We start from the raw sequence: 19,728 nt of genomic DNA, 5'->3' as shown, positions 1-19,728 counted from the left end.
TTTTCAATGTTGTATCAATCTTTTATGTGACAACTACATTGCTTTATTAATCAATTGTTTAAACATCATCTTCTTCCTGTTATTGCTTTGACCAAATTTTAAATACTCAAAACTTTATAAAAGTAGTTCAAATTTTATCCCGCGGTAAGAGTGGCTAATGATAAAATTGTAAACATGCTCTTGTGCCATTGGACTCGTGGTAGATAATGTAATAACCCAATCTAGTGAAGCACTCATGCAAACATTCAACAAATTAACATTGGTTCTCGTTTTTATTGTCATGACACTTGATCGTTAAACTATGATCTATCTTGAGTATAATTTGAATCTTTTTAAGCATACTTTAGACTCGTTATTCCGTCCTAGTGAAGCACACATGCAAACATTCTCGATTCGTACATATTAGATGTAAGAATTCCTTCTTATGATCTATTTTAAACCTATTTTTAAAAACTTGAATTAGAAAGAATTATTCTAAATTTGAGAGTATGATTTTAGTAGTAAAGATAGCATGAAATTCAAATCAGACTATTTTCTAAACCTAAAGGAAGAATCAATAAATTTTGAATAGCAACAACGCTTGTTCATCAATGTCATCGTCAATTCTGTTACCAAATCAAAAAGGCATCATCGATGGCAATGGCAATGGCAAAAAGAATTCGAAAATAAAAAATTCTAAAATTCGGACAACTTGGGTCCAGTCTCATCGATATAACATTCACGAGTCATTCATCAAAACCACAAACAATATTCAGATCCATAAAACCAACCAATTACAATCAATCAAACCTGTTCTTGCTGAGACTCCAATGGAATTCCAAGCTCTCCTCCCTCACCACCTTCCACCGCTTTCTTCTTCGAATTCCTCGCTGGAACCGGAATAGCCAGGAACGTCTTCATCTTACTAATCGGACGGCATTTTTCAAGCTCCACAAAATCTCCAACCTGGAACTGGTTATCCGGATCGTGTGCCTGGTACTTCTTCTTGATTCTAATCCGGCGCTTGTATTTCGGATGAGGCGCTAATCGGACTACCTCAACGGCGACGGTTTTGTCGTTGGTGGCACAAACCACGCGGCCTTGGAGGGACCTCATGGCCCTAATGGAGGGGAGGAAATTGGGGGTTTGGGAGGGGAATGGCGACGATGAGGAAGAGGGCTTAGAGAGGAATGAGAGAGGAGTTGAGCCATGGAGGAAAGAGGAGGAAATTGAGAGCTTCTTCAAGCTCTGTACTGGAGGAATTTGAAGAAGGGATGAGGAAGTTAGAGTTATAGACATTTTGTTTTAGGGATTTTTGTGTTATCCGAATTGAAGAAGACGAAGATAAGAAGAGATGAACGGGAGGAGGGTGAATCGTGTGTGAATGACACATGGTAACCAATATACGATGCTATTTAAAACGACATGTCGTTTCCTACTAAATCTTTAACTATTTATTATTACGTTAAATTTTGGTTAATTTTCATAAATCTAACCCAAATAAATCAAAAGGTTTGTGCACATTTACTATTTTCATAATTTTCACATTTACTTTTAAAAGAACTATTAGTAAATACAATTGTTTGGATTTGAAATAATTTTTTTATCTTTAAAAAAACTGCGCGATCGTGTATCATGATCTAAACATAGTGTGTTTTATTTAATTATGATTAGATGTGAGATAATAGTTTGGGAATGGAATTTGATATTTTTGAATATATAAATCTAAAATGACTACATTGATTGATACAAATGATACATAATAACAATTTTGGATTTACACAAACACAAAGAGTTGTGATTCCAAAATTCAAATTAAGAGAAGAAAAGAAAAAGGGTTGATCTCATTCTTCTTCTTCTTCTTCTTCCTATTTACACAAAAGGAATGTATATAACTGAAAATGATGGAATTTTTCATCCAAATCATCTCTCTATCTATTCTTCTTTTTCAATGGCGCGCCGTTGGACTTCTAACAGCGCTCAAATTCTCCAGGTACGAAACCTTCTTGTTCGTCACTATATTCCCTGCCTTATTCCCTTGTTTCAGATCTGAATCCAAGTTTAAATCATCTGAATTCCCAAACGATTCCTTCTTCATCTCCGTCTCGTTTTGATCCTGTCCCCACCCCATGAAATCCAACAGCGTCATTGAAGCCGGCGTTTCTGGGCCGTTGTTCAACTCTTCTAATTTTTCCATTGGGGGTTCGCTCGTCGGCTTCCTCCTTGTTGCTATTTGTGATGGGTTCTGAGTTAACCCATCGGCGTGGAGTACGTCTTCAATTCGTGACATCACTGTGAAGGCTAAGCTTTCCAGTATTCTGGAGTAGCTTTCTAAAACGGCGTGCCCCACGTCCTGCAGTTCACCCAAGAGTAAGTTTGTTTGTGGTGGTTCATCACACTATGAAACTAGGTATTTACAATATGTTTGGACGTGTTGTTTTAGACAGTGTTTTATGATCTCACACTGTCAAAGAAATGGGCATAGGATTGTTAATTTCCTATTGGATTACATGGGCTAAAAACATTTATCATCTCATTTAGAAGATGTTGTTGGGCAGAATTATAATAAGCATCTGTTTATGTAGCCTAAAGTTGAGAAGCTTTGATTTTAGTTTCTAGAATTTGTGTTTGGATTGTTGATAATTTTAGATGAGATTATAGACAAGGAAGGAGCGTTCTTTTACCCGGTTGAACTGAATTTTGCTGATGTCTAGTGAAGATTGTGGAATTCCAGGGAAGCGGTGCTTAAGTATTAGCAAGATGGTTTCTGCTCTTTCTTCAAATAGTTCCCTCTTTTCCATACTCACTGCTGAACCCCAAGTAGATTTTCCATCTTTCTGGTTCATCTTCCTTCTCCAAATCACTATGGAGGCTTCGATTCTGTCTTTGAGATCTAGGATTTTATGCTCTGATGTTAGGTCCATGCTGGAGAGAAACTGATCCGGATCAAAGAACTCAACTGTTATACTTTTGTAGATGGAATCCCCTAGGCTTGCCCTTCCATTCTGTAAAACCACAAACAAAACTTAATTTTGATTGAAGATTCATTTTGAAATTGTTACAAACATAATTGACTTTGCCTACTTTAGGGAGAGACTCAATGTAGTCTTCAGGGATCTCCATTTCTGATATGATTTGAGCATTTATAGCCATGGCTGCTTTGAGAACTTGGTTGACACAATCCTTCTGGTACTGCAGAAACTTCCTTGACATGTCTGACAAACCATTTGGAGGAACTTTGGCCGTAGGTAGCCACCATTTATCGTTCCTTTTGTTATTTCCTTTCTCCGAGTCATTGGCATCTCTTGATACGTAGTAGAACTCATTTTGGTCTTTAAAATTATCCAGACAATCCTGCATTTTGTCATGGCAGACCCCCAATATCACATAGGATTCGTTGGACTGAAGCAGAAAAAAAACAAGAAAAAATAAAGTAAATTTAAGCCATAGTTCTTACAATTAACATGGCATCAAGCTTCCTCAAAGCTGGGATATTCAAGTGCAAATCATTTCGTTGCCGTGTCACCATGATCTATAACAATAATAAACCTTACTTGTAAGATAGAAAAAGAAAGGTAGGATCATTAGGCTTAAGGTCGGGGTATTAATGAATTGGAAGGAGTAATATTCTCCTAATCTAAGCTTGTGAGACTCATATCAATGGATTTTGATTACAGAGTTGAAATTGGATTGTTACCTCCATATTCGTTCCATCCTTGGATTTTTGTTGTGAAGGTACGAACTCTACAATATAATCTGTAACGGATAAGAGCAAATCGATTTCTTTTCTCCATCTTGCTTTTCTTTCTACTGACATTGGCTCAAGACGCCATTGTTCTCCAAAAACAGAAGCTGTAAAATTGGAAGACAATTCATATCTAACAAAAAATTCTGTACTGGTTCAGCATGATTTTGAAGCCGAAAACTGAGGGAGAAATTTCCTGAGGCTACAATGTGAGAAATTTTAGGGACGTACCAGCAAGGTTTGTGATTGCATTAGACAATGCCAAGGCTGAGGAAACTCCCTTCCCTCCCCCAGACATGTCTTCCCCCAAGAGTAACTTTGCAAATCTCTCTTTCATCTGTTCCATTTCTGAATTATAACCCAATTGGAAGAGGAAATTAATTGCAGAATCAAATAAAAAGCTTTCCACCTAGAATAACTAATGACCTCATTTTGATACCTAACCTTCAACTATCTTAGTCCTTTTTGGTCCTCAAACTTTATTTTTGCTCTGTTTTAGCCCTTCAACCTCTAAAATGTCTATTTTTGTCCCAAGTTGTCCCAAGGCTTGAAACAATAACTATATTTGTCTTTAACATTAACAAGAATGTGTGAAAACGTGGCATGTGCTGAAGTTGATTAAGGTAAGTCTTGGTTAAGTAGATATTAGATTAGAAAACGGTTACAAGGATCAGAATTTTTGTTTTGAAAGTCTTTAAGGACTAAAAAGAAAGACGAACCTAAGGCCATCTTCTCCCTGGCTTCTTTTTCAGCGGCAAGATCGTTGTCTTTGCTGCTCAACTTTGGCTTTGAAGCCCTTTCAGATCGATTGGATGGTGCCAGTGGTGGCCCAGCTTGGTGTTTCTCAGAAGAGTTGTGAACCGGTGTCGATCCCTGGCTTCTCGACGTCGACAAATCATCTTCATTGACAGAGTCAAATACATTGGCACTCTCCACACTCAAGCTCTTGGCATGTCTGCCTGTATTCTCATGATTTCCTCTGAAAAGAAAGAATCTGGACCTGAAACCTTCGTGCTCTTGCTCCATAGCACGAACCATTCTTAGTTTCTTGACGAAACGTTTGACGGAAAACACAAGAGACAACAAACCGGCAACTGGGTGGTGATGATTAATTATGAATGCCTAGTGAATTTCAGACAGCATAGAGAGAAAATGAAGAGAATTGAGAAAAAAAGGAGGAAGAGAAGCAAGCAGGATTTAGAGAAGAACTAGAAGAAAAAAAAAAGGTGGATTAAGATATTCTTGTTTTGCTTCTCTTTACCTCCTTTGAACTGAAGAATAAGGAAAGTTTTTTGTTTTATTTACTCTCTCTCTCTAGCTAGTTTTACTTTTTGGTTATTGGATTGATCTTTCCTTTTCTCCTTCTATTTTTGAGAAGGAGAATGATACAATGTGAGGTTCATCTTAAGAAAAGGATGATTTGGTTAGACAAAGAAAGAGAAAGAAATGTTTTGAACTTACTTTCTGTTTTTTCTTTTCTTTCAGCAGTGCTTCAATTGGATGGTTTAGGTCAAACTTTACTAAAATTGAAAAAGGATTTGGAAACACAACCATCCTTCATTCATAACCATCTTCTCTCTCTCTCTCTCTCTCTCTCTCTCTTTCCATAATGAATATCCATTTTTGAAGATACATGTTAGGTATGTTTTCTAATTTTTAGAATAAATTGTTGCATCAAGCCTAAGTCTCCATTTAATGAAGAAGAACAAAATAAAAACCCCTTTAATCACACTTCTTGGAATAATCTTCAACTCAAAAGAGTTAAATTCCTAATTAACATTTCAAAATGTTCTTGTTTCTATATATTCTTATATCAACTCATGTCAATTACGAACAACACAATTTATGGTGATGAAAACTAAAACAATTATTCTTATAGACTTCTTTAAAATATAATTTGTATAGTTACAATTTTTTTTTCCACCTCTTCCCACGTAATTGGTATTGGAAACGACGTCGTTTACAGAACAAAGTTTCACTATTATTTTATTTTCCTCTTTTATTCCTTTAATTTGTGTTTTGGTTGTTGATTTTGCCAGCTGTCTTCTTTATTGCCTTTATTTGTCTCTCTTAATATGAAAAAAAAAAATAGCCTACATTATTATTATTTTTTAATCACGTGTTCCAAGTTTTTTTAGCACATTTTTTAAATTTCTTTTAATAAGTTTCTAAAAATATTATTCAAAATTGGTTTTTTTATCGATATTCTTCATCCAACTATAACATCGAATTTTAAAAACTTCCATCACATTAATTGGTAAAAATACATTTTTTACTTAATTTTTTAATCAATATTTCGTATTCTATCCATAATAAACATCGATAAAAGTTTATTAGCGTTTATCATTGAATATGAAGTTTTGTTATATTTTGTAAATATTTTTAGAAGTTTTGTTATTTACAATTACTTATTTTTTTTTATATAAAATTTAAATTTTACAAATTAATATCTGTGGGTTGGAAACTTTAATTTATTTGGTATTATTTCATGTTTTAAGATTTAGAAAAAATAATAAAAGAAAAAACTTAAAGCTTAATTTAGAAAATAAGAATAGTTGTTGAAAACAAATATTGTAAGGTTGGATATGGTTCACTTTAGAGGTCATCTTCGCATTTATGAGATTAAATTAGGTGTATTGTGAATTGAATAATATGTTTGACTGTAAGAGCCTAAGTTGAAATCAAAGGGCTTTAGGGCTTAGCTTTTTAGCTTTCAACCAACAACATAAACCCTACTCTGCTACCTCCGAAATAATTCCTTCACAATTAAATTATCAAAAGATGACAAGATTAGCTAATGTGTTATCTTTTAATTCATTGATCTGTTTGACGGTTTTAAAATCTAATAACTTACGGAATACAAAATGGAAAGTTTAGTAGAAATATTCCTAAGACAAATATTTGATATAAAAATCCGTTGAAGTCTTTGTCAATTGGAGAAACTTATATAACTCAATTGATTAAGACACGTGTCTATCGACTAAAAGATTATGACAAGTTTCTAAACATAAAGAAACCGTTTGGGACGAGGGTTATCCGAAACTATAACAACCACTTATAGCTACCGTAAATAGATTACTATAGCTTTAACCCCTCATTTGCTATTTACTATTTGCTACATTTAACACTTATTGTTTTTTTATTCTTTGATCGAGTGTATTTTCGTATTTTCTTCTCAAACTATAATAATTCATTTCACAACACATAATATTATAACTTAAACTAAAATAATCTACACCCGGAACACAAACTATAATAATAACTTACTTTTTAGTTAAAACGTCACAAAAGATAAAAAAATAAAATATTTTAAAATCTAAAATGGGAAATAGAAAAATAGTACCCAAAAGTGAAGGACCAAAAGGAAATTTCCCATTTTTTTAAGGACTAAACTTTTCGCTTTAACGGAATAAACGGTATTTGCATTTCCCATCAAACGTCGTCGTTTGACCTTAAAGTCGAAGCCGCTAATCACCTTGATTAATTAATTTAATCAATAGAATTATAATATAATTTCGGTATTACCATTTCTTTTCTGTTTGTTTATGCGCATCGAATCTTCCTCTTCTCCACCTTCATCTTCATCATCTAAATTCAACTACATCTCCTCCGAAAACCCTAATCCAACCCCTAAATTCTCAACCATGGAATCCATCGGTGTACTCATGACTTGTCCGATGAACGCTTACCTTGAGGGGGAGCTGCAGAAGCGCTTCAATCTTTACAAGTTCTGGCAATTTCCTCAGAAGACGCAATTCCTCACGGAGCATTGCAATTCGATTCGTGCCGTTGTTGGAAATGCGTCAGCTGGTGCCGATGCTACTTTGATTGATGCCTTGCCGAAGTTGGAGATTGTCTCCAGCTTCAGTGTGGGATTGGATAAGATTGATCTCAAAAAGTGCAAGGAGAAGGGGATTCGGGTCACTAATACTCCCGATGTTTTAACTGAAGACGTTGCGGATTTGGCGATTGGGTTGATTATAGCGGTGCTGAGGAGGTTGTGTGAATGCGATAGATATGTCAGGAGCGGGAAGTGGAAGATTGGTAACTACAAGTTGACTACCAAGGTTCTGTGTTTTTGTGCTTAATTAATGCTACCTGGTATTTTCTTTGGTTGGATATTAATGAAGGATGGGTTTGTTGCTTGGATTTGGTACTATTATCTAACATGTTTAGTTGAAGCATTCTTATCATTTATATTGTTGTTAGTGATAGCAAATTCAAATGGTCGATTGCTTGATTCAATTAAGATGTGGTACTAATACTCAAGTGGTTGAATTCTAGTGGTATTGACTGTGTAGGTTATGTAACCAAGGAAGAAGTTTCCCTAAGACCTGAGTCTACTCGTTGAAATTTTCCAGAAGTTCAAAATTCTGTGTTGTTTTTTCAAAATGCATTGGTTTTCATAATTGCATTATCCTTCCCATTTGTAGATAAGAAGAACTAAGTTCTCCCAATTAATTTTTCTTTGACTGTATACTTAGTTCTGTGGCTTTAGCTAGCAGAGATGTTTCATTTGTGTGAAATAACAATTATCTAGGATTTGGAGATTCTTGCCTGCCTGGAGACAAGAATTTTTTAGTTGATGTAATAATGTTTCATAGTTTCAAACCTAGTGAATGTGTTGCAGTTAGAGATTTTGGGGTGAGAAATTGTTGTTTAGAGAGTAAGTTAGGCTTTTGTTCCTTGATTTGAACTTCTTTTTCACTGTTCATGGGCGTCAGAACATTCATTTGGTCATTAAGGTTTCAGGGTGACATGTTTGGTCTGGTTGTATTTGATTTATGATTGATCCCGGGAGTTTGATAAAGGTCTCTATGTAGAGTTAACATTGGTTAATATAATGGAATGATGACTAGACTTCGTTGATGTGTATTTTATAAATTAGTTAGACAATTTTTCCTTGTACTTGGGGATCAATTTGAAACTAATTTCAAACTTCGTGGGACTATTATAAATCAACTTTAAATCTTGGCATCAAACAGGTCACTTTTAAAACTTCAATGACCAAATAGAAAAAAAAATCATATCTCAAGAGTTTTAAGTGTTAGGTTTGAAAACTTAGGGACAGTTCAAATCCCAGCTACAAAAGGGTATTTAGCTTTTCCCTTCTGGCAAACCCATTCTTAGGTTGCACCTTGCTTCCCTGACAATTGACTTGAATGAACTTGGGTTTCTGTTTTCTTTTTTGAGCCAAGTGCAGCGTATTTCTTTATTCAAACGTTATTCTATCTAATAGGATCAGTGCAAGAACTTTCACACACACACACACACACACACACACACATATTCATTTCTTTCTTTCTATTCTTGCATCTGCAATTAGTTAATGTGTTTGTTCGAAAGTTCATTGATTTTATTTTCAAGTGCTAGAGTTTCCTCTTGCTGTTCATTCTCACTAACAGAACAAGAAATCAGTGCCAATCTTTATATATGTATTTTGGTTTGAACTTCGCCCTGTGCCAATAATGCCCACAGTTAATTATGGGCATGAAGAAAAGGGTGAACACAAGGTTTGAACGTGAAAACTACTTTCTAGTGTTTATGTCTGAACATTTCTTGCTAATGTTCAGAACCAAAGATCACGCAAGCAGAAAAGACTTCGGATTCTTTTATCTTTCATAACTTTTTATGTCTTGTTTGGTTATGATGTTGCTACATTGGCAAACATTTTAATTGACCTAACCTATTGATTAGGTATAAAGGGATAAGGTATTCAGTTGTGTCTTTGTAATTATAATTGACCTAACCTATTGATCTATAAAAGTACTAAAAATTGCATTGCTATTGCCTCTCAGTTCTCTGGCAAATCGGTTGGCATTATTGGTTTGGGAAGGATTGGCTTAGCAATTGCCAAGAGAGCTGAAGCATTCAACTGTCCTATATCTTACTACTCAAGAACAAAAAAGGAAGACACCAAGTACAAGTACTACTCAAATCTTCTCGAGTTGGCCTCCAACTCAGATATTCTGATTGTTGCTTGCGCGCTAACTAAAGAAACCCACCACATCGTTAATCGAGAAGTTATTGATGCATTGGGTCCAAAAGGTGTTCTCATCAACATTGGGAGGGGTCCTCACGTCGATGAACCTGAATTAGTAGCTGCCCTGGTTGAAGGCCGATTAGGCGGTGCAGGACTCGATGTGTTTGAAAACGAGCCTGAAGTCCCCCAAGAGCTGTTTGCACTCGAAAATGTTGTCCTGGTGCCGCATATAGGAAGTGGAACTGTTGAAACTCGCAAAGAAATGGCTGACCTTGTGCTTGGAAACCTGGAATCTCACTTCTCCAATAAACCTCTGTTAACTCCAGTGGTATAGTTTTGTGATTGAAACAAATATTAGCCTTCGCTGTTGCCTGGAGAATTCCATGGCATCCTCAGCCAGTAACCATCAGACAAAACACATCGAGTGAACGAATCAATTCGACGAATACTAGCTGGTGATGTTCATAATTTGAATCTTCTATGATTATTGCTTTCATCCCTTGTTGGTATAGTTCAAGTTTTCTTAATCTGATGTAATAGCTTAGCCCTGTTGGTATGACATGTGAAGATATCTTAATAAACGTTGTTGGGGGAAATGCTATCTGTGATATTTGTTTGGTGAAGTCTTCTATTACAATTTGTGAATAATCCAAAACTGAATGGCAAAATTGAAAACTCCTTACTAATTGAATAAAAAAACTCATATATTAACCAAATATGTTATTAAAAAATATATTAAACAAATAAAAATAATAATAATAATAATTAAAAGAAGTTGAAGTTACTCAAAATAATAATAGTAATAAATCAATGCACATTACTAATTGAATAAATCAATTTTTCTTATTAATTCATCTTTTCTAATTTAATTTAATCATTTCTTAACCAAAATTATACATATCTTTGTCCCATTTTTTTTTGTTTAAAAGACACATATATTAACAAAATATGTTAAACAAAACAATAATAATAATTGAAAGAAGTTGAAGCTTATCCTAAAATTAATAATAACAACAAATTTATAATAAAAAATTATCCATTAAATTTTTAAAATTAATCTATAATGGAACAAATTCTTGTTTGGTTAGAATCTCTATTTTTTTTTTCTTCATATTCCCATGTCTAGAATTCAAGTATGTGGATATACATAATAATTAAAGTTTGGATGTTAAATGAATGGGTTGGATTTATCAATTTCATATATTAAAATCAAAACTAAATAATTATTTGTTGAAAATGTAAGAGAATTAGTAATACAGTCATAATTGAATTTAATTATTTAATTACTATTTGAAATATCAATAAAGGAATATTTTTTAATTAAATCATATAAATTCATTAGATCATTATAACTAATAATTAAATTATTAAGATAACATAAAATATCAATCATAAATTTATGAATAATATAATTATATTCCATAACTAATTAAAATAAATATTGAAATATTGACTATTTTTTATATTAAGTCGCTTACATGGATATCAACTAATCTTACTAGACAACCCTCTTGACTCTACAACATTTAGATATCAAAGAAACCCGCTTGACTCTACCACATTTAGATATCAAAAAAAGTCGTAGAAAATTAATTCTATGTAGGTGGTCACTCAAAACATTTTTTTTTAAAAAAAAAAACGAGCGTGATAAGTACACAATATATATATATATAAAAAAAAGTTAAGAAAAGTATACGTCTTTATTCATCTTACTATATTAAACGTTCCGTTTCTTTTTTTTAGTTTTGAGTTCACACTAGACTTTTATTCTAAAAGTCATTTCAGAACACGATTCTTACAAGGGAACAACTTTACATTATTACAACATAAATTTGCACCAATAAATTTTAGAAATGTCGTACAAAAAAATATTTTATTACTTCATCATCATGACACTTAATCTTAGTCAATTTTTTTCTTTTTTTTTTTAAACAAAGAGAAAGGTATAATTTAAGACTTTAGTATATCTCTTATTTGTATGTGGACAATAGATATAGCAATAAAATAATTAATAGCATCTTTATTCGAAAAGAATTATTTTCCCCAATTACAAAAAAAGTAATATAGATTTTGATGTCAAATTCACCATTTTTGTATTAATTTCTTAATTTGACCATACATTTCTTTATTAAAACAGTGTCCTTTAAAAAGTTTGATATTCTCTTAATTAAGGATGATTTTTTGTTTTTATAATTAATTAATATATTTAGAAACCTTTTTCAACATTAAGTTTGAGACATTCTTTTTTTGTATTCTCCATATCAATAAGAATATTTTTACAAAATAAATATAATATGTATTCTCCATCTCCATAATTTGACACCTAATAAATTATCGTGTTACTTTATTTTTTTTAATAAACGATAGATTTAAATTATAAATTATTCCACAGTATAGATGTTTATATATTCCTAAAATTGAAATTTCAATATGATAATATCAATAATATATTTACCCTAATTCCTAAAAGTAGAAAACGAAAATTGACGTGTATCAAAAAAATATATAACACAATCTAAATTTTCAACCACATATATATTTCTCTTTTATTTATGCCTTCAAATATTATTCTCTAACGGAAAAGATAAAGATAACGATAAAGAGTTTCGTTTTTATAGTTTTTTTAAAAAAGTTAGAATAAAGAAAAAGAAATCAAAAATCTTATAAACAGCAAAAAAAAAAAAAAAAAAAAAAAAAAAAAAAAAATTTCTAAAATATAACAAATTTTATTATTTTATTAATAATCGATATTGTATTGATTTATAATAAATTAATGATAATAATAATAATAATTTTTTATTATTTTGATGGCGTTTTATGATTATAATGATATGTTTAGTTCATTAATCGATAAAAAAAAATACTTAATTTTCTCGTTAGGCACGCTTGAATTGAAAATTTGTGTTATATTGTGTTGTATACGATTGTTGAATATAACATCGTATAATCTAAAACTTTGTCATATTTTAATTATATATTTGAAAATTCTTCTAAAATACATGGTTGGATTTCTTTCTAATTCTTTTTTATTACTATTATTTTCTTTGCTCAAAAGGTTTTTTTTTTAAAGAATACTTTAGCTTAAAAGTTAAGCAATAAACGAAGCGTACTATATATTTGAAATGTGGTAAGTTGAATCATACAAAAAGGAAAAGCAAAAAAAAAAAAGATCGCAACCCAAAATTAACAAGTTTTATTTTCTTTATCGACAAATGGAACCTAATATCATTGGAGTTGCTATGACCAATTCAACATCGAGTTACCTTGAACAGCAGCTTGAAAGGCGGTTCAATGTGTTCAAGCTTTGGGAATGTCCAACGTTGGATCCTGACACCGCCAAATCCATCAGAGCGGTGGTTTGCAATACTCAGGCCGGTGCCGACGCTGATTTGATTGATTCCTTACCGGCTTTGGAAATGGTAGCAACGTTTAGTGTGGGATTGGATAAGGTTGATTTGAAGAAATGCATGGAGAAAGGGATTAGAGTTACGAATACTCCCAACGTTTTAACTGAAGATGTAGCCGATGCTGCGATTGGACTCGCCATAGCGGTTTTGAGAAGAATTTGTGAGTGTGATCGGTTCGTTAGGAGTGGTTCTTGGCTGAGTCGTGAATTCGGATTGACAACTAAGGTATATTAGAGCTCTCAACTTATTTTTCAAATAATAATAATAATAATATTAGATTTTGTTAAAAGAATTTAAATAAAATGTCTTTATTAATTTGAATAAATATTATTGGACAATTAATTTGGTCATATATCTTAATTTATTTTAAGTTAACATAGGATTTTTGTTTTAGGTCATATATTTTTAAATTATTAATTTTAGTCTACTTTATCTAGGTTTAGTCATATATTTTTTATAAAATTTAATTTTACTATTTAATACTTTTTTTAATCTATAACTTTTTCTATAAATTTTGAAAGTAATTTTTTTATCTTACGTAATTATTATTCGAATAGATTCATTTAAGATTTATTAAAATATAGAGATTAAAATAAAACTATCATATCTACATAGACTAAAATAATATTTAACTACAAGTATTAAAAAGATAGGATGTTTGATTTTTGAGTTTTTTTAGAAGCAAATGTACTTTATCAATTAGCTTTGAAATTATTATTTTTTTAAAGTCAATTTGTCATTTAAGATTTTGAAAAATAATTATTTGATACTTATAATTAGTTTTTAAAAGTATATTATAAATGAAACCGTTTTTAAAAAGTTATTATTCTGAGGTTAAAAAGGGGTTTTTTCTTTCCATCCTAATAAAAAAAAAAACCACTGAATACAAAAACTAGTTAGACTTAATTTTTTCATTTTTGATAATTCTTCTTTAAATACCACACAATTATTTATAGGAATAATTAAGAAAAAATTGGGTGAAATCTTTTAAACCTAATTTAAAATTTCTTCCAGATCAAACGGTATATAGAATTTAATTTAAAAAAGTTTCTCACGTGAGACATTCTAATTTTTTTCCAAAATCTAATTTTGGTTATATATATGCGTGTGATCAGTTCAGTGGCAAACCGATAGGAATAATTGGGTTAGGAAGAATCGGGTCAGCCATAGCGAAGAGAGCTCAAGCATTTGGTTGCACCATCAATTATTTCTCAAGGACCGTAAAGCATCATCTCACTGACTACAAATACTTCCCCACTCCTCTAGAGTTGGCTAAGAATTCTCAGATTATGTTTGTTTCATGTGCTCTTACCAAAGAAACCAAGCACATTGTGAACCGAGAAGTACTTGATGCGTTGGGTCCAAATGGCATTCTTATCAACGTCGGTCGAGGTGCTCATGTCGACCAGTCCGAGCTCATCTCGGCATTGCTCGAGGGCCGTTTAGGAGGAGCGGGATTAGATGTATTTGAAAACGAACCCCATGTACCCGAACAATTGATTCACGAGCTTCAGGATAAGACAGTGCTTCTGCCTCATGTGGGATCTGATACCATTGATACTAATATTGCAATGGCTGACCTTGTCATTGCCAACTTGGAAGCTCATTTCAAGAATCAACCTCTCATCACTCCTGTGAGTTAATTATGTTATATATGATGTTGATTTCTACTTTATTTGTGGTTTTTTTTTTTACTAAAAGGAAAGTAATTTCTACTATTTACTAAAGTTTTTTTTAATTACTATATGGTTTGGATGGAAATATCGTGTATCAATTTTATGAAACTATTAATATAATGTTCGGAAAATTTTATGGAAAGTAATGAAATTTTGATTGTGATTTAATTACATATTGTAAGTGATGATCATTTAAGATAGCTAAATCTAAACAATCATATAACAAATTTTTTAAAAAAAAAACCGTTAAGAAATCTAAACGATGGAATACAAAGAATATTTTGCACGCGAGTGGCTAATTTATCATGTGTTGATTGAAACATTCTTTTTTGTATTTTTCATTGTAGGTCTGTAAGCTTTTTCTGTTTTCGAAATTGTTCTGTTATATTTTTTTTAAACTCAAAAAATTAATGTATTAAAAGGTTTGATGGACTTAAAAATAAACATATACTTGTTTTTTTTCTTCAAGTTCATTTTCTCTTAAAATAAAATTTCCAAAAATTGAAAATTTAGAAGAGTTATAAATTAGAAAATGTAGCACATTGAAAAATATTCATTGTTCATAAAATATGACAACGACGAATTTTTTCAATGTTCGTAAAATATGACAACGACGAATGAAATTATAGAATCGTGTATAACCATGGACATAAAATTGAAAATTTTAAACTCAAAACTTTCTCTAGATTTCATCGAAATATAGGATAACCCGAAATTTCTTGAGATTTCAGTTAAAAATTCCATGAGAACATACACAAATATATATAATATGATATTTTATTTGATAACTAATATTGATTATATTTTATGCGTGAAGCAGTGTTATCATAGATCTCGTGTGTAACATTCAACATGAAGCATTGTTGTAAGGAATAAGCTCGCAACATTCAACATCGCCCTTCACAATCAGAAGAAGATGAAGTTGTTACGAGAAGATAATGTGTAGGAACATTTTTAAAAATAACAAAATAAATTAAAATATTTACAAAGTATAGCAAAGTTTTAGATCTTTTATTATTGTCTATTATTGATATTGATATAATCTAAAAGTTTTGCTATATATTGTAAATAATTTGTCAAATTTATAATTGAATTTTTGAATTTATCTTATATTTACATTTATTAAAGAAAATAATTTCATGAAAATGATATTAAGAAATAATTGGAAATAGACAAATGATTATTATAGGGGCAAATTGGATGAAAAATATAGTCTATGAATATTCAAATCTTTAGACATTTATGAAATTGTGACCTATTTGCCTAATTTTCTATCTTCCCATTTCCTATCTATCTTAGACCTTATTTGTCTAATTAAAAGTTTGTCTCAATTAGTCATACTCACAATTTTAAATTGGTTGAATTTTATTATTTTTACTTTTTATTGTATTATTTTTCTCTTTCAAATAAACTCATATTCTCGATGCAATTATGAAATATTTGATAAACAAGATCAAACGTAATCAAATGTGTTTCAGTCCATCAAAATTGAATCTACTTTTCCTATTAAATGTGTGTTGTTGCGTAATTTATAAAATTCAAAATTTTGTTGTTAAATATTTTAATTAAAATTATATATATATATATATTAAAGCTTTTATTTTAATTTATTTTTCTTATATTTGGAAATTGTTGATCCAATCGGCCGGAACATTTCGTCGTTTTTGAAAATGGAGAGCATAGGAGTTGCAATGACCACTCAGATGTTCACTTATCTTGAACAAAACCTCGAGGGACGATTCAATCTCTTCAAGCTTTGGAACCATCCTCTCGACTCCGATTTCCTTCAACTGAACGCTCAATCAGTCAGAGCAGTAGTCGGCTGCACCAAGTCCGGCGCCGACGCTCGTTTGATTGATACCTTCCCCAATTTGGAAATCGTTGCTACCTTTAGCGTCGGACTGGACAAGATTGATTTGCCCAAATGTTTGGAGAAGGGGATAAGGGTGGTCAATACACCCGACGTATTGACTGACGATGTCGCCGACGCTGCGATTGGACTGGCCATGGCGGTTTTGAGGAGGATTTCTGAGTCTGATCGGTTCGTTAGAAGTGGGTCTTGGATGAAAAACGACTTCGGATTGGGGACGAGGGTATGCTGCTTTTGCTTACGAATTACGATAGGTTAAAGATTTTGGTGAACTGGTTTTAGTCGTTGCATTATCTACTGTCTGGCATTGATTATAGGGTTATAGAGAAAATCCTTGATTATATTGATTGTTTTGATTGAGCTGGAATCTAGAGGAGAGAGACCTTCGGGTTGTGAGGCGTGAATTTGAGATAATAGATATTTTGGTGGATATTAAATAGATGTTATGTTGTCATTTCCAATTTTCCATAAATTCAAATCTGATTGAACCTCCAAGATTACTCTTTTTTTAGCTTTCCACATCATCTGGTTTTTCCTGATCGTAGCTATCTCACTCTTTTAATCTTGGAACTATTGCTAATTCATGTTACTTGATTGGTTGATTGATTTAGTCGTTGTCTCTTTCAGTTCAATGGTAAGTCAGTTGGCATTATTGGGTTGGGAAGAATTGGTTCAGCCATTGCCAAAAGAGCAGTAGCATTCGGTTGCCCCATCGGTTATTTCTCAAGGACTGAAAAGCATCACAGGGGTTACAAATACTTTCCCAGCGTCTTAGACTTGGCTGCAAATTCCCAGATTCTGTTTGTGTCATGCACTCTGACTGAAGAAACTAAGCACATTGTCAATAGAGAAGTAATTGATGCATTAGGACCAAATGGCATTCTTATCAATGTTGGACGAGGTGCCCATGTCAATGAAACTGAGCTAGTCTCAGCACTACTTGAACGACGTTTAGGTGGGGCAGGACTAGATGTATTTGAAAATGAGCCCCACGTTCCTGAACAATTGCTTGAGCTTAATAATGTAGTTCTTCTGCCTCATGTCGGAACAGATACCATTGAGACCAGCATCGCAATGGCGGACCTTGTGATTAGGAACTTGGAGGCACATTTCAGGAATGAGCCTCTGATTACTCCTGTGATTTGATTTTGCTATACTTTTAGAGATTTCCTGATAGTCATTGAAACTTTTGAGCTAGGGTGTTAATCTTATTGGTGTTTTATGATCTCTCATGTTTTCGAGAAAGATCGTTGTCATGCATTCTTTGGTGGATGAAAAATATGTCCATTTCTCATTCAAGCTGGCCCCTTATTTAGAGGCGGTCTTGTTAGGGGTTTCAATTTGTAAATATGATTCCAATTGACAAGTCTTGGACAATTTGTGACCATTTCAATCAACAAGGAGATTTTCCGTAAATGATTTTCTTTATCCATTAATTAGCCATTTTTTGCAGAAAATAGATATCGAAGCAAAGGGGCAATGAAAATACGTGAAAAAGGATTAAGAACCGTCTCCCCTGATTTCAATATTTACATAGTATACCCACAAAAGCATTAAAAGCTTTTTGAACATAAACATCCAAACAATTCGACAATGTCAATTTGTACATTTCCTACCATCTCCCTTACGCTTCTTCGATTCGACTTTACCCTTTCAATCGAATTGACGTAGCCACAGGAAAGCGAAAGCGAAAGCCTTTCCTCTTTTGTTTCTGCTTCTCAAATTCTCTAGAGATTCAAATAAAGAAAAAACGCCAACTGAAAATCATGGGCCCGAAGAAGTCACCCCTTTGAAGATGAGAAAGTTGAGGGTTTCCAGTTTGAAGTAGATGAAAGACCCCTTGGAGTGGGTGAAGAAACAACCAAAATTTGAACCAACCACACATTGCCATCCGCTTCCATATTTGTTGTCGAAGTCCTGCAAATCAACAACCAAACAAGTTTAAGGATCAAAGCCTGAGATTCTCTTACCGACCTCTTGTCTTCTACACATACACAAAACCAACACGGTTCTGCTGTTAAAGTCAAGAAAAAACATCTGCAACCCACCATTTCCTCCTACATACACATCAAACGAGGGGGAGGGAGAAAGAGAGAGGACCTTTTTTATGTGGGCAGCAATGGATTTGCAGTCAAAAACATCATAGAGATCCAAAGCTTTAGAAGCAGCGTCCATGGCTTGGATCTGCATCTTGCCAGGCATATCTGTATCCTGTACCAAAGCTTTACCTTCCAACATCCTTTCCCCTTTGCTGAAAAGAGAGAATTGGTAGGGATTTACTCTCGGCGATCTCTTTTGAGTCTTATCTTCAAAACCAGAAAAGATTATCCCAATCTCAAGTGTTTCTTTGTTTCTTCTTCCAAGGGTATAATGGAACAAAGAAACACGAAGAAGGAGGTAAATGGATGATGATTTTATACAAGGAAAAACTCTGGAAGCCCCTCTTCCAAATGTGATGGAATCTTTTGAAATTCAAGTTTTAAGCTGGTACATCTTCCGATAAATATTATTTTCCTGTCATTTTCTCTCCCCACTTTAAGGACTTTTAACAATATTCTATTAATGAAAAATCTCTCTTTTCTCTCTCTCTCTCTATCTCTTACTTTCCCTTTTCCCTGCGCTAAAGATAATTATGGGTAAAGAAAGGATAAAGGTGGTGAGGCCAATAATGAAGCCAAGTTTTTGCTTTGGATTTTTCTGTCAATGAGTCGATGTGGGATAGGGTTGTTAACTCCTGTCCTAAAGTTAAATAATTTTGCTCATAGAAACAAAAAAAAAAATTACTCCATCTATGATGTGGATCAAAGTAAAGGATCCACGTGAATTCTTTGATGCCATCCGATGAAAGGCGGTCTGAACCCCAACAAACTCTTCACTGAGATCAGTCTAAATAGACAAAATGGCAGTTTTAAGGATGAGGGCCTGAGGCATTAGATCTGATCCTGAGATTAACTTGGGAAGCAGATCAAAATGAACGATGTCTTGTTGATGCTAATTTTATAAAATCTCAACCATTTATCCAATTGCTTGATAAAAATAGTTGGAAAAAACGTTGAAATACAAACGTC

At 32.7% G+C, this 19,728-nt stretch overlaps 6 protein-coding genes and 1 long non-coding RNA gene across 8 annotated transcripts; 4 read left to right on the top strand and 3 right to left on the bottom strand.

Annotated features, from left to right (window-relative positions):
• Nucleotides 1-583: 583 nt before the first annotated feature.
• Nucleotides 584-1,330, bottom strand: LOC101219964 (30S ribosomal protein S17, chloroplastic). Its single transcript, XM_004141717.3, has one exon. The coding sequence runs from the start codon at nucleotides 1,276-1,278 to the stop codon at nucleotides 784-786; it is 495 nt and encodes a 164-aa protein (XP_004141765.1). The 5' UTR covers nucleotides 1,279-1,330; the 3' UTR covers nucleotides 584-783.
• Nucleotides 1,331-1,699: 369 nt separating this feature from the next.
• Nucleotides 1,700-4,796, bottom strand: LOC101218778 (rop guanine nucleotide exchange factor 12). The gene is made up of 7 exons (XM_011661269.2): nucleotides 4,444-4,796; nucleotides 3,956-4,072; nucleotides 3,677-3,831; nucleotides 3,437-3,511; nucleotides 3,064-3,333; nucleotides 2,664-2,984; nucleotides 1,700-2,332 (listed from the first exon to the last, which is right to left on the bottom strand). Exons 1-7 carry the CDS (start codon nucleotides 4,760-4,762, stop codon nucleotides 1,928-1,930), a joined length of 1,662 nt encoding a protein of 553 aa, XP_011659571.1. The 5' UTR covers nucleotides 4,763-4,796; the 3' UTR covers nucleotides 1,700-1,927.
• On the top strand, nucleotides 1,884-5,184 carry LOC105436204. The gene is made up of 2 exons (XR_970145.2): nucleotides 1,884-2,349; nucleotides 4,477-5,184. It is a non-coding gene; the product is annotated as an uncharacterized LOC105436204 (long non-coding RNA).
• A 2,081-nt stretch (nucleotides 5,185-7,265) lies between these two features.
• On the top strand, nucleotides 7,266-10,330 carry LOC101220201 (hydroxyphenylpyruvate reductase). Its single transcript, XM_004141718.3, has 2 exons — nucleotides 7,266-7,791; nucleotides 9,523-10,330. Exons 1-2 carry the CDS (start codon nucleotides 7,270-7,272, stop codon nucleotides 10,039-10,041), a joined length of 1,041 nt encoding a protein of 346 aa, XP_004141766.3. The 5' UTR covers nucleotides 7,266-7,269; the 3' UTR covers nucleotides 10,042-10,330.
• Nucleotides 10,331-12,829: 2,499 nt separating this feature from the next.
• On the top strand, nucleotides 12,830-15,802 carry LOC101220677 (glyoxylate/hydroxypyruvate reductase A HPR2). 2 transcript variants are annotated; one of them, XM_004141720.3, is made up of 3 exons: nucleotides 12,830-13,339; nucleotides 14,230-14,748; nucleotides 15,611-15,802. In XM_004141720.3, the coding sequence occupies exons 1-3, from the start codon at nucleotides 12,920-12,922 to the stop codon at nucleotides 15,632-15,634; spliced, it is 963 nt and encodes a 320-aa protein (XP_004141768.1). In that variant the 5' UTR covers nucleotides 12,830-12,919; the 3' UTR covers nucleotides 15,635-15,802. The 2 variants fall into 2 exon arrangements, with proteins under 2 accessions (XP_004141768.1, XP_031744698.1); XM_031888838.1 differs by having other exon boundaries at nucleotides 15,608-15,800.
• A 183-nt stretch (nucleotides 15,803-15,985) lies between these two features.
• Nucleotides 15,986-18,076, top strand: LOC101220438 (hydroxyphenylpyruvate reductase). The gene is made up of 2 exons (XM_004141719.3): nucleotides 15,986-16,883; nucleotides 17,288-18,076. Exons 1-2 carry the CDS (start codon nucleotides 16,461-16,463, stop codon nucleotides 17,804-17,806), a joined length of 942 nt encoding a protein of 313 aa, XP_004141767.1. The 5' UTR covers nucleotides 15,986-16,460; the 3' UTR covers nucleotides 17,807-18,076.
• Nucleotides 18,066-19,271, bottom strand: LOC105436203 (dynein light chain LC6, flagellar outer arm). Its single transcript, XM_011661268.2, has 2 exons — nucleotides 18,761-19,271; nucleotides 18,066-18,577 (listed from the first exon to the last, which is right to left on the bottom strand). Exons 1-2 carry the CDS (start codon nucleotides 18,896-18,898, stop codon nucleotides 18,425-18,427), a joined length of 291 nt encoding a protein of 96 aa, XP_011659570.1. The 5' UTR covers nucleotides 18,899-19,271; the 3' UTR covers nucleotides 18,066-18,424.
• Nucleotides 19,272-19,728: the final 457 nt, after the last annotated feature.

The sequence above is a fragment of the Cucumis sativus genome, chromosome 7, assembly GCF_000004075.3.
Source record: "Cucumis sativus cultivar 9930 chromosome 7, Cucumber_9930_V3, whole genome shotgun sequence".
Classification (NCBI taxonomy): Eukaryota; Viridiplantae; Streptophyta; class Magnoliopsida; order Cucurbitales; family Cucurbitaceae; genus Cucumis; species Cucumis sativus.
Note: the sequence above shows the minus strand (reverse complement) of the source record. Positions and strands in the feature narration are given on the sequence as shown.